The sequence below is a fragment of the Blennius ocellaris genome (assembly GCF_963422515.1).
Source record: "Blennius ocellaris genome assembly, chromosome: 9".
NCBI lineage: Eukaryota > Metazoa > Chordata > Actinopteri > Blenniiformes > Blenniidae > Blennius > Blennius ocellaris.
Genome location: NC_137658.1, coordinates 6,783,611 through 6,796,400, shown reverse-complemented (window position 1 = coordinate 6,796,400; position 12,790 = coordinate 6,783,611). Strand labels below are relative to the sequence as shown.

The following is a 12,790-nucleotide window of genomic DNA, read 5'->3' as shown; positions in this document are numbered from 1 at the left end:
CTCTTGATTTCATCGCAGCCAAAAATGAAATAATTGACTTTGTGTTTTATCTCATTCTCCAGTCCTTCAAAACATCTCCTATCATATCAAACAAACGAGGAACAGTTTTAAATTTTATTGAATATTTTTAATTGATATTTGAATTGTCATTTTTACACTTCACAAAACAAGTAATTCCTAAGTTGTTATGTTTTCGTATTCGCATTAAATCTTTATGGATGATTTGTCGTCATCCAAAGACCAATCGATTAGATTTTGGGACGTTAACGGCGAACTGTTCCCGAATAAATTTCAAAAAACTGCGAAAGTTTCCCACACAACGCAGATGAGTGAGGCACCTCATGGAGGAGTTCAAAAGAGATCGGCATCTGTTGCCATGGAGATGCTCCCTGCTCCGCTAACTTGGTTCCGCAAACAAATATGGCATTGGCAAAAGTGTCCGTTGTAGTTTATAAAGAAACCCTGAAACAAATTGCCCACACTTTCTTGTTTTTGTCTGTACAATTGTGACAGTAACCGAAGACAACAAGTCTCAACCGTTGAAATACGATTCCTCTGTAGAGACATTGGCCACATTGGTTCATGTTTCTGCCTGTCCATTCAGCTTTCCACACTTTACCAAAGAAATAACTCATGCATGCATCTCAGACTGTCTTCATATGTAAGTCACCGTAACATTTAATTATATCTGTCATCAGTAGTTGAACTCCCACAATGTGTCACTGACTAAACATGTCGGTAAAATACTCCCTTGACTCCTATCGTTTTGTTTTTAGACTTTTCCCATTCAAAACAAACAACATCTGTCAGCATTTTCACCACTTGAGCTGCTGGTGTCAAAAAACACACCTTGAGGCAAATTAAAACGCTTCTTAGACCAGACTAAGCAAAATTAAACACTTAGTAACTAAATTGTGAGAACATTTCTGCGACGAAAGAAAACTTGTTCGCAAAGTTCTCAGAGACAAATTGTGTCATTCAAGCATGAATGTTGAAATGAATCACTCTGACTTGTGATATTCCACAGCAACCTGTACCACCCAGTTACAGGCGAGCCGCCGGAACTTATCAGCTGCTGACGTTGCGCGGGGACAGACGGGCGGTGGAAGAGATGTTGTCTCATGTAGCCAAAACATTATGCAGCTTAAAACCGGGAAAAAATGATGAGAGATGAGGGGAAGTACTGGCCTTCCCTATACATCAGCACTTAAACAATATGCAAAACCAATGCTATATTTTTTAGTAAAGTGCACCATGATATTCATTTGTTATGAATTTAATATATATGTTGGAGATGCAGTGCGCACAATGATGTATACATCTATAATTGTCATTACTGTTAAGTCTTCTGTCCAATACTATGTGTATAATTGGAGGAGCTTATTTCTGGATGGATGGATGGATGACAGATAGAAGCAATAACTTCCGCAACGAGACTCATAAGAAAGTTAATGTTTTGCACATTTAAGGTTTTTTAGGTTTATGAGCGGGGTCAATATCAACCAATCCGTCAAATGCAGGTGGGGAAACATGAACTCAGCTAATCTCTCATCCTCGTTCTCTTTTGTAGTCACTCAGTCTGTTTCGCCCTGTACATCCATGTCACAGTGCAACAGTGAGGAACTCCAAGTCTCACGAGCACTCACTCAATGTGGGATTATTTATTTGTCATGAGAATTTGTTGATTTTGGGCACAAAGCTCAACTTTTTCACTCATGCAACGTTTTTGTTGGGAAATTCGATCATTGTCGTCTGGTTTAAGGCGATTATAGTGTAATCATTCATTACCAAATTTTACCATATTTACAAATGTCAAAGACGACAAGTAAAATATATCACTTTATAAATTAACACTTCATTTTTATATATTACAATTATAAAATGCTCTCTCTCAGAATCTAAAATTTGCGATCAGCAAAGCTGTGTATGCACATATTTACTTTACTCTGTGTACAAGTATTTACAAAGCATTCAGGTTTCACGCTGTTTCACAAGAATGGCTTAGTTACATGCCAAGACAGTTTATCACTCGCATGTGGCGTGTTGGTGATTGTAAATGTTAAGACTTGAATGCTTTGTAAACAGTTGTATTAAAAGGCCTGATGCATACATAAACTCCCATAAATTTAGGAAATTAACTTGTGTGTGTGTGTGTGTGTGTGTGTGTGTGTGTGTGTGTGTGTGTGTGTGTGTGTGTGTGTGTGTGTGTGTGTGTGTGTGTGTGTGTGTGTGTCATCTCAAGTGGACATTTAAAAGGGTTATAAATCTTGTTTTGGTGGTAAATGACCTAAATTCCCAACAAATAATATGCAGCTAATGTTGTGTAACTAGTAAACCTTGCTTTTGGAAAACTACAAAATCACAGAGGAAAAGTTTGTGATGAGCCACGTGTGTTATTAACTAATAGTTAGCAGATATCTTTCAGGCATTAGAAGCGGCATATATTTAATTTTGCATAATGAACCAAGCCATTAAGCCATCATATATATACATTTTTCAGGCATCAAAGAAAATTCAAAAACCCACCAATTTCAGGATTAAAAAGCAAAAATGTTAATATACATACCTGCTTTGGTTTAGTAAACAGATTTTGGTAAAATGCCTTTTTCTAAATGAACATTTTGGGTCCTCACTTTAATGAAAGCTACAAAAAGGCAAAGAAAAATGTATTGAGCTTCTCTATACACAATGGCAGTGTGGTATAAGTGTGCACCTTAAACAAGGCGTAAAGCATTAGAATAAAACATTTAGTAGAAATAAAAAAATTATTTGTATTATCACATCAAACTTGTTGAAATGTTTAGGTCAGACTGAAAGTTGGTACTTTATGTAAAGCTTTTAAAATCAACAAATGACAAAAGTATTCCAATTTTAACCCTGAGTCAAAAGTTTACAAAAAAGATTACTGCATCAGCGAAAGTCAGAGAGGAGCATCAAGTCTTTCGTCATTCGACTGTAATGCTACCTTCAAACCCACGATCTTCGGCAGAACTGATATGTGCAGGAAAGCTATGATTATTAACTCAAAAATCCTGGAAACATGCTTACCCAGGAACTGAAATTGGGGCGTGACATCATCAACATCTGGGATTATAATCTGCAAAAAAAGCTCAGCCTGCTGTAGGAAGTCAAGTTTTATTTTTCCGATGAGTCTGACTTTGCCTCTTACGCAGCTGTGCAGCCGCACAGAACGGGAGAAAAAGGCCGTGTGTGCGTGTCACTCCACCCAGAATAAAAATATTGGTTGGAGTTTTATGAAGCATCTGCATAATGAATGGATCCAAAATGTTTAACTTTATCGCTGATGTTTCTCTGAAATGGTATTGTCTTTTATTTGCACTGCAGGGTGATTTCCAAAGCGTTTACTTTTTTATGATCTTCGTAATGAACAACAGGCTTTGACAAAGAAGTTGTTATAGAGGGCTGATCATTTCTCCCACTATGAGTCACCCGTTATCCAAAACAAGCCGTTTTAACGGAATCCGAAATAATCTGCTTCATCAAGATCAGTAAGCGGCTCACAGTTTACAGGCAATGGCACATTAAAGTATATGTGTGTGTGTGTGTGTGTGTGTGTGTGTGTGTGTGTGTGTGTGTGTGTGTGTGTGTGTGTGTGTGTGTGTGTGTGTGTGTGTCTACAGAAAAGCTTTGCTTATGTTATCTATAATACATTTATGCCGATAAAGAACTTCATCCAATATCACATTTGTTTTCATAACTGAGCACTCAGTACACAAATCTGTCCTACTTTTATATTGTAACATTTAAATCAGTATGTCTTCAAAAAGTTTCCCGAAATGTTTACCCCTTCAGCAACAATCTATGTGCGCTCTGTCCTTGTCCTGCGCAATTTATCTTTGAATTAATATGAAAGTAACAAGACACAAGTGAACTTTCTCACAACCTCATCGAGCTATAACTTTTTCATGTACGGTGCCTTGGCGCCGAGAGGAAAGGAGGTTATTTATTCCCCTGCTCTCGGTGAAAAAGCCAACGCCGTTAAGCCTTTAAAATATTAACAAGCCTCTTCATTAGGTACATGTGTACATTCAAATGATTCCGCACAACAACACTGCCATAAATCCTGCCTTTACTGAGGTAATAATGTTCATTTCTGATGTTTCAAAGCAACAACACCTTCATTTTTGAAGCTGTAGTTCACTATTGTCCCGATCTGGTATAGATTCTGATTTCATCATAACCTTTATTTATCCTCCTAGATGTCACTTTCAAGGGTTACCATTCTTAAATAAATGATTTTATTGGAGTGCCTCACGAACAAACACATCATTTAAAACACTAAAATCTGATCATATGAACAGCTTGCGGCATCGTGGTTCGCAAACTCACATCAGCAAGGGGAATGTCCCATTTCCAGTGTGTGTTGGGTTTGGCATTCTATGTAGAGTTTGTCTGTTCTACCTGGGCATGGGTGTGTGTGAGTCAGGCTTTCTGTGTCCTCTGTTTAAAATGGTGAGGACGTATCCCGCATTTCACCCACTGTCAACCCAACCCAAGTTGGATAAAGCAACATAGGAGATCTATAGAGCTGTTGAGAGTTGTATCTTGTATATTCTGACTTAAATCAGTCCTTTCCTCTTCCTCCACATGTCTCGAAAAGAGCTGAAAATCTCATTGGAAGTGTTCAGTATCGGTTTATAACGTAACATTCTCTCTCCAACTGAACAAACCAGGTCATTTCATTTAAACACTATCTGAGGCCTGGAGGCTCCAGGGATGTCATCACGATGTTTACTGGTGCAGGTTAAGTAAATCTTACAAGACAGAAAGCAGACTCCTGTCCCTGTACTTTTCCTTCCGTCTGTGCCACTTAAATACTTTAAATACTTTGCCAGCTTTACCCCATAAAAGGACAAGCAGGGAAAGGCACCCTCATCTATCCCCTCTGGCTCGTCACAATTGGGACTGTGAGAGGTGAAGGGGGTCTATAATAAATACACATGTGTGCATTCTTGGCCCCCCAGACGCAAAGGCTCGCACAAACATAGACTGAAGTGACCCTAAGTCCCGCTTGTTTCCACAAGAGCACCTGTGGAGAATGCAGGAAGTTTAGCTTTATAGAGAAGTAATCAAAAACAGCCTCCATTACCTAAAGATTACACAAACACATAACTGCAACAAGCACAAGCCTGCCTTCTGCTGCTGCTTAACACATTAATATGCTGAACAGCGCACAAGCACATGGTGTCTCACCCCCTCCTTTTCCCCGGCACACATTTAAACAGAAATTCCAGACCCCCCCACCCTCCAAAAAAAAAAAAAAAAAAAAGACAGAAAAGAAAATACACAAAAAAAGCAATGAGGGTCACTTGAAAGCCCTGTTGAGAAAGAGAAGATGGCAAGAATTGAAAAAAGACAGAGCATGAAAGAGTAAAAGGGGGGAGGGAGAGGCACTGAAGGGAGAGAAAGGGGGGGGGTGTTGAAGAGGAGGAGGGTCTGGCTGAAGGAACTTAAAGACGGTGAGAACTGTGAAGAGTCGTGAGCACACAGTTCCAGCAGCCAGAGCGGGAACAAAGCGCAGAGACGTGTACAGAAGGATTCTCCAGCATCAACCAGGTACCGTAAACTATTTTTTTACCACTTTAGATACATTTGAGCGCTTGGCTTCTACGTGAGATGCAGAACAATGTACAGGATTTATTCTAGTCGGGGGTTTTTAAGGGGGACATGGAAAAATATGTTCTGACAGTATAGTTGATTTCAGCAATGACCCAGAGTGTAAACAGAACATCCATTCACCCTTTGTCTCCAGTTTTGGGTTCCCACAGAACTTGTCTGGCTTACGGCCAAGGGAGAATGGACGTGCTGATGAGGTCACCCCAAAAGTTGTATTTCTTCCTGCAGCACTCAGCATTTATTTATCTAAGAGTGTTTATGAGACAGAAACTCGGGCAGTGCAAAGAGCTGATTACACACAATGGGATTCCTGAGTAATAAACTGGTAAACAGCACACGACTGCTTTGAATGTGCTTGAAAAACAGTTTCACTATCTTTTACAGCATGTCTTCTTTTGGAGAGATTTAAATTACAAAAAAATACAAAATTAAAGTTATTGATGGATATTGTTGCTATATGTGAATCTTTGTCATCATAGTAATTTGATGTCAAAACCACTCCGAATTAGACGTGTGGGCTATTTGTGCTTGTGCTATGACTAATACTTCATTCATAACTCATTCTCATCACCTCCCATCATTTCTGTCCACAGAGATGATGTCACTTCTCAAGAACCTGGCAGCACTTCTCCTATTTGTCTCGCCTCTACTCCGCTTCCACCTCTTCACCCACGCTGCCTCCACTTCCCCGCCCGTCACTCGTCCGCGGATCATATACATGACCGGGCTGGGATTGGATACCGGCGAGAACTATGACGACGACTATGCCGACACCCTCAGCTCCCCTCCAGTGGTGGTGGCCTCCATGAGGACTCCGCTTGGTCGCGGTGAACCTCGGCTCTGCGACTACAACCCCTGCTTGGAGAATCAGGAGCCATGTGCTCATCTCTTGACAAAGACGGGGTGCCTCTGTCCCGGCATGAGTGCAGCCGACGTGCGTCCCCAGCCGCCGCGCATCCAGGCACTGCTGCCGGTCCGCGAGGGGGAGGGCCGAGGAAAGGTGGAGGTGCAGTGGTGTGCCCCGTCTTCCGTGGTGTCCCGGTACCAAGTGGTGGTGGAGGGACGCGACGGCGACCCTCTGGAGTTTGGAGACGCTTTGCGGCGAGGTCTGGTGGGATCGTTGGAGGCGGGGACGAAGGTGTGCGTGGAGGCGGTGAACAATGCCGGACATAGCGTTCCGACAGAGTTCTCATGTCAGCGTTACGACCCTCCAGTGTCCACCGATCATAAAATGTTGGTCGGGATCATAGGCGGTGCTGTTGCCCTCGTTCTAATTCTTGTCATAGGAGCCGTGGTCCTATTAAAATCTAGAGTTTGCCGAAAGGCCAAAAGAGACTCGACCGATGGACTCGGAAATCCTTCTTACAGCAGAGAGGGAACACTGTGATCCAGACATGGGGGCAAGGACAACAAATACAAGTCACAGTGGACAGGCTCTGTGAAACAGGTGATCACAAACTGCTCTGGAGAGGTTTTGAAACTGTTCATAGGATTTTTTTTTAAACTCTTGTTTCAAAGGAAACCTGATGGTACGAAGAGTGGTTGCACTTATGGGTTAACACTAACAAATGATTAATTCTGTTATTTCAGGGTTAGAGAACTCCGGGTTGATTTGCTGGCAAATCAACCTCAATAGTTTTATTGGAGGAACTTTTATTTTTAATCTGTCATGACCGAAGTTATTTGTATATAGAATAATATTTAGGATTTTACTTGTGACTTATTTTTCTAATAAAATTATTTTGATGAAAATGTTTCACGTCGCAGTTCAATTGTTTTTATTGTTTGTTGCCGTTTTTATATGATAATATATAATAATTGTTGAAGAAGCATCAACAAAGACACACAAATATTAACGTGAATAAATAGTTAGCAAATAATTTTTTATGTTGTTTGTTTTGAGCAGTGCTGAAATTCCATTATAGTTACTCTCCTATCTATCTATCTATCTATCTATCTATCTATCTATCTATCTATCTATCTATCTATCTATCTATCTATCTATCTATCTATCTATCTATCTATCTATCTATCTATATATCTGTATTTCAAACATATAAAGAAATAAACAAACAAACAGCCCCCCCAAAAAATAAACATCCAAATTAGTAAAGATCAATATCCAAATTGCATCTTTGTCATAAACTTCATTTCTACGTTATTTGGGAATTATCTGATCCAAGTGATTATTTAAATTAATATCAAACTCATTCATTGAATTTGGGACTTTAACGTAGTCAGTTCGAATGAATTAGTTTGATCTTAATCTGAATCATTACATGGATCATATAATTCATTCAAACCGAGGACTTTCAAGTCCTGTCCCTACGATTGGAAGGTGTAAAAACCTCCCCCACAACTCCATTGGTTCCATACGAGTCTTCCTGCTTATGTCCCGCCCTCGATCGCTACATCTCAGCCGTTTGACACTCATCTGTGTACGGAAGAAGGTGTAGTAGTCCTTTTTTGCAACATTCCTATTTACCAGCCATCGTACCTGGCAGCTTCACACATTGACCTTGATGGCGCAGACAGGTGAGTCGCGTTGACAAACTGTGTATCTCGGACTATTTTATATTTGTGAATGAACTGAAAGACGCAGGCTGCAATGACTCCATGTGCAGTTTTTTTGTGTTTTTTTTTAAATACGCCTGTATTTCAACCGATGGATGGTTTTACGGTTTGATTTCCAGTCGTTTGTGTTACCATCACACGCACCTGAAACCGATTTAAAGAATAAGAATCTCCCACTGAGGATATTTGCAAGTTTCGCAGGGTCATTCTGGGTGACTCGGCAGATCGTTATAAGCCAAATATGGTCAGACCGGAACTTACCTGTTCCGGGTAGGATCGGTTACCCTGGCAACACGTCTCAAGCCAATCCGTGTGTTTACTAGTACAATTAATCACCTTCATGACCCGACTTGCCACACACACACACACACACACACGAGGGAGCACGTTTCTGCGGAGGAGTTTTTACTGAAAGAGGAGGTGGTTTCGTACTCGGACCTTTTGAAGTGCCCATTTCCAAATTTGATAAAGTACTGGAGTGAAACTGAAAGGCACCCTTTTGTTTGGGTGTTCTTTTCAACAGGTGAATTGTAAAAAAATGCTGAAATCACACCATTTCTATTGAAATTTACTTCAGGCTGGTGTTGTGACAATAAATGTATTAGCGAAGTAAAATTAAATGTTGTTGGCCACAAATATGCACTAGTCATAAGCAATGTTTGTAAATTATTTCCACCCGGATATATTGCAAATTGTTTGCTCCATTTGTTGGAACGTTTTATTTTGTCATCACATGCCTTAGTTTAGTGGTTTTATGTCTTTGTGGTTGTTGTTTTTGTTTTTTTGGCCTGAGTTTAGTTGAATTGCGTTTCCTCTGATGTGAACCCAGATGTTGTCTTCTCATTTTACTGATTTTTAGCTTTATTCTATTGTAGACGTTATGCGTTTCCTTTTGTTTTGCGCAACATTTGCACAAGCAGTGTGCTTGTGCAAATGTTGCGCAAAACACATGGAAAGTTGTGTCCGCCGCGGCCCTTACTTAAAATATGTTCAGTATTTCTGGGATGAGACCAGGGGTCCCATGACTCTTTAGGCATCTAGACCCACACACGGCATGCTTGTTCAATAATCTGTGTCAAATTACTCATGAACAAACGCATATAAACAGTAGTTGCATTTCTTTGAAATATAACAGTTGGAGCTACATCATGTCAGTGTGAGTTAATACTTGAAGTTTAGCCAGGGTTTGGAGGAAGAAAAATGACTGGTTCTGTTTTATGGGAGTGTTTTTCAAAGCCTTTATATGCTTCTCTCAGACACGAAGGAGATCTCCTACGAGGATCTGAAAGCGCTTGTGGGAAAAAGCCAGAATCTCTTTCTGGTTGACGTTCGGACTCAGGAGGAAATCGACAAAGGACGTATTCCAGGATCCGTCCACATTCCAGGTGTGTATGCTGTACTGTATTACACGTTTGTGGTGATGTCCTATTAAAATGCTCTGCTCTCATCTTTCGCCTTCTGTTCCTCCAGTTGACACAGTCGATGCTGCTCTTGCAATGACACCAGAAGACTTCAAGGCCAAATATGGAGTCGCCAAACCACAGCTGGATGCGCCAGAGGTGGTGTTTCACTGCCAAATGGGCAGGAGAGGGGCCACTGCCACAAACAAAGCCTCTGAACTGGGATACGTGAAGTAAATACATTTTTCTGTGCTATATATTATGCAGTCACAGGTTGTATTCCTTTTAAACACTGTACAATATGTATAAAACCCTGAATACTACATACCATGTAAGAATGACAATTCTGACCTTCATTTCCGATTGTTTTCTGTTACAGCGCACGTAACTACACTGGAGGATACAAGGAGTGGTCTGAGAAAGGAGGAAAGTGATGCGGGCCAAAGGACGACGTCACATATTATTAAATATACGAGTAATATTAAGCACTGACGAGCAAAACGGACTTTTGAAGTTCCTCATACATTGTTTTCATACAGCCAATCATTACATTTTTCTATGTTTTAATAAATATGAACAAATTAAATTGTTTACTCAGGAAATGTGTTTGTGTGAATTATTTAAAAGGATTTAATGTAAAAGAAAATAGTTTCTTTAATGAGGCTAAACTTTTGGAACTTGGGATGGAGGGCTGTTGTATTTTCCCGTGTAAATACAAAAGCCAATATATTAATTTTAGAATAGATATTGAAAACTGGCAGCCAATCAAGCTTATGAAAAAATATTAAAACTAAGGTTTTAAAAACAAGAATAAAGTAAAAACTTAAGCTCAATGGAAAAAAAGTTTTTGAATTGAGTAAATGTATACAGGCCTTATTTTTAAAAAAAAAGTGAGTGTTGGCAGTGTTCAGGAAGTTAAGAACTAAAAGCTCCTTCACCTTGTTTCTTTTGACTGGGTGTGTCATATTCTACAAGAAACTCTGACCTGTGTTTATGCAAGGAGAAACATATTTCAAGTGTAAATACTTTATAGTAATGCATCATATTTTCCTCTATGGACTCTCATGGATTAGTTCCCCGTATTTGCTTGTGAAGGAAGTGCTTTGTCACAATTTGGCCCCTTTATAGTGATTTTATTTTTATTTTTTTTGTTGTTTTTTGTTTTCTCTCAGTGTAGTGAAAACAATGATAGCTATCTGAATGTATTGTTTGTAAACATGCCCAGGATTTTAAGACTCTGCACAATTTAATGAAATACCAGCCACACATTTATTATTATTATTATTATTAGAACGTATATTAATTTCCTCCCTGGAAAAACATTACAGAAATGCTAATCAGCTGAGCAGCACACAGGTGTGCGCTTCATTTCCTCTGAACAGCAAACAGGACGCGGCTCTTCGAGCTAAAATGCTGACAGAAATACGGCAGGTAAACCTTTTAATTCGAGTTATTTCAAGCTTCTTTTTTTGCGAATGTTGGCGCCGCTCAGAAGAGTCTCTGGCGAATTGGCGGTAGTCAAATTCACGGGGAACGCTTTGAGGAGGTTTTGAAGCAAGCTTAGCATAGCATGGCTAATAGCAGGCCGCGCTCACCTGTGCAGGTGCTGCGGCTCGTGATGCTGATGTGGAGACTCAGACGCCACAAAGGTCTGAAGACGTCTGGAGGTCTGCTGGTTCTCCTGTGGACTGAAACCAGAAACTGTGTCCCAGTGCTAAACTGCACCGGTAATCTGCAACTTTCTTCTCTTGTTTGAGTGCGCTAAAGTTACATTTGTCAGCTTTTCAGATGGAGGAAAAAAAAAAGAATCCAAAAGCTTTAATATTGATCATTTGGATTCATTTTAGTGACTGAAGGCTTTTCCAAAGTCCATTAAAATATTGTGTTTTTAGATGCATTATTTTTTTCACCCTATGTAATACAGCAGCAATACCATCAATATTAAACTCGTATATTAAATGCTTCATGAGGTCATAAAGGGTCGAGATAGATTATTACTTTGTCCTTAATTTTCCAGAGGAAATTATAAACTATAGAGTTATAAATGGAACCGACACACAAGGGTGGCACAATCAAGGTCTCCATCACCATGATAGTTGTTTTCTAAACAAAAGTACCTGCAATTAACCCTTTTAAATGTCTGTGTGAAATACATTTCACTGTCATTAAATTATGGAAAACTTGAATAAATCCTGATCTTGATCAGTCATGTGGTGCTGAATCTTGATTTTTCTTTTTTTCTTTTTTTCTCTATTTCAACTCAATTACTTCAAACATTAAGATGGAAGCGTTGCAATCCCAAGGCAGGATTCTGCATCAATAAATGCAGTTTATTGTAACCTCTGGACTTATATTCTCGGACTGTCGTGAATTTCGTGTTCTCAGGGGGCCACTTAAAATTACACGGGGAGCCTAATTTGTTCCGCAGACCTTGAGTTTAACGCATGTGTTGGCACATTAAATGCAGCAGCCTGGTCGTACAACGTGTTGTACAGTGATCTGTATGTGGTGCAGTTGCAGCTGCTGGTCCCTGGTGTGCGCCTATCCAAACGAAAGCCCTCCAGCACGGTATGTAGACACGCATATCTATCATCACCCTCCACGCTCCATATCAACACTTGTTTTTGTTGCACAAGTCCTCTCAGATTTGCAGGAGAGCTTGTTTCCCTGCATGAGGTCATGTTCAGAGCCGGACCCCGAGGAGCTGAGCAGCTTCGCCGATCTGTACGGCTCGCTCCGATTACTTCTCTCCTTCCAGGTACAAACAACAGTGATCCGCATGTTATATTGGCCTGAATTGTAGTGATTAAACTTGGAGAAGGCCTTTCAAGGTCTGTTGTAATCCATTAAAGTGTCACAAGATATTTGTGGAAACTCGCATCACATGTCCGGCCTTAATGAAACAAAACTACCCAGATGTCGGCTAATTGGCCGACATCAAAGAAACACCAGAGCTTTTTTTTTTTTTTTTTTAGGAGTGGGTCATAGTCTTGAAAGTTTGATGTATTTCAAAAGCAATGGAAGTGGATTGTTTTCTCCTCTTATCTCCCACAACGTGCAGATGAATGATGGAAGACGTTACAGTTCAGAGTGGCGAGCTCATATCGAGTCGTTCCTGCGTTTCTTCAGTTCGGCTAATGCGTCGGTATGAACACCATCCGTTTCTCTCTCTTCTGTTG

General features: G+C 40.1%; 2 protein-coding genes across 2 annotated transcripts; both read left to right on the top strand.

Annotated features, from left to right (window-relative positions):
- The first annotated feature begins 5,472 nt into the window (after positions 1 to 5,472).
- Positions 5,473 to 7,369, top strand: LOC308134285 (LRRN4 C-terminal-like protein). The gene is made up of 2 exons (XM_080501953.1): positions 5,473 to 5,577; positions 6,231 to 7,369. Exon 2 carries the CDS (start codon positions 6,233 to 6,235, stop codon positions 7,022 to 7,024), a length of 792 nt encoding a protein of 263 aa, XP_080358079.1. The 5' UTR covers positions 5,473 to 5,577; positions 6,231 to 6,232; the 3' UTR covers positions 7,025 to 7,369.
- Positions 7,370 to 8,045: 676 nt separating this feature from the next.
- Positions 8,046 to 10,207, top strand: LOC308134979 (thiosulfate:glutathione sulfurtransferase-like). Its single transcript, XM_080502842.1, has 4 exons — positions 8,046 to 8,172; positions 9,468 to 9,596; positions 9,682 to 9,844; positions 9,991 to 10,207. The coding sequence occupies exons 1-4, from the start codon at positions 8,160 to 8,162 to the stop codon at positions 10,043 to 10,045; spliced, it is 360 nt and encodes a 119-aa protein (XP_080358968.1). The 5' UTR covers positions 8,046 to 8,159; the 3' UTR covers positions 10,046 to 10,207.
- Positions 10,208 to 12,790: the final 2,583 nt, after the last annotated feature.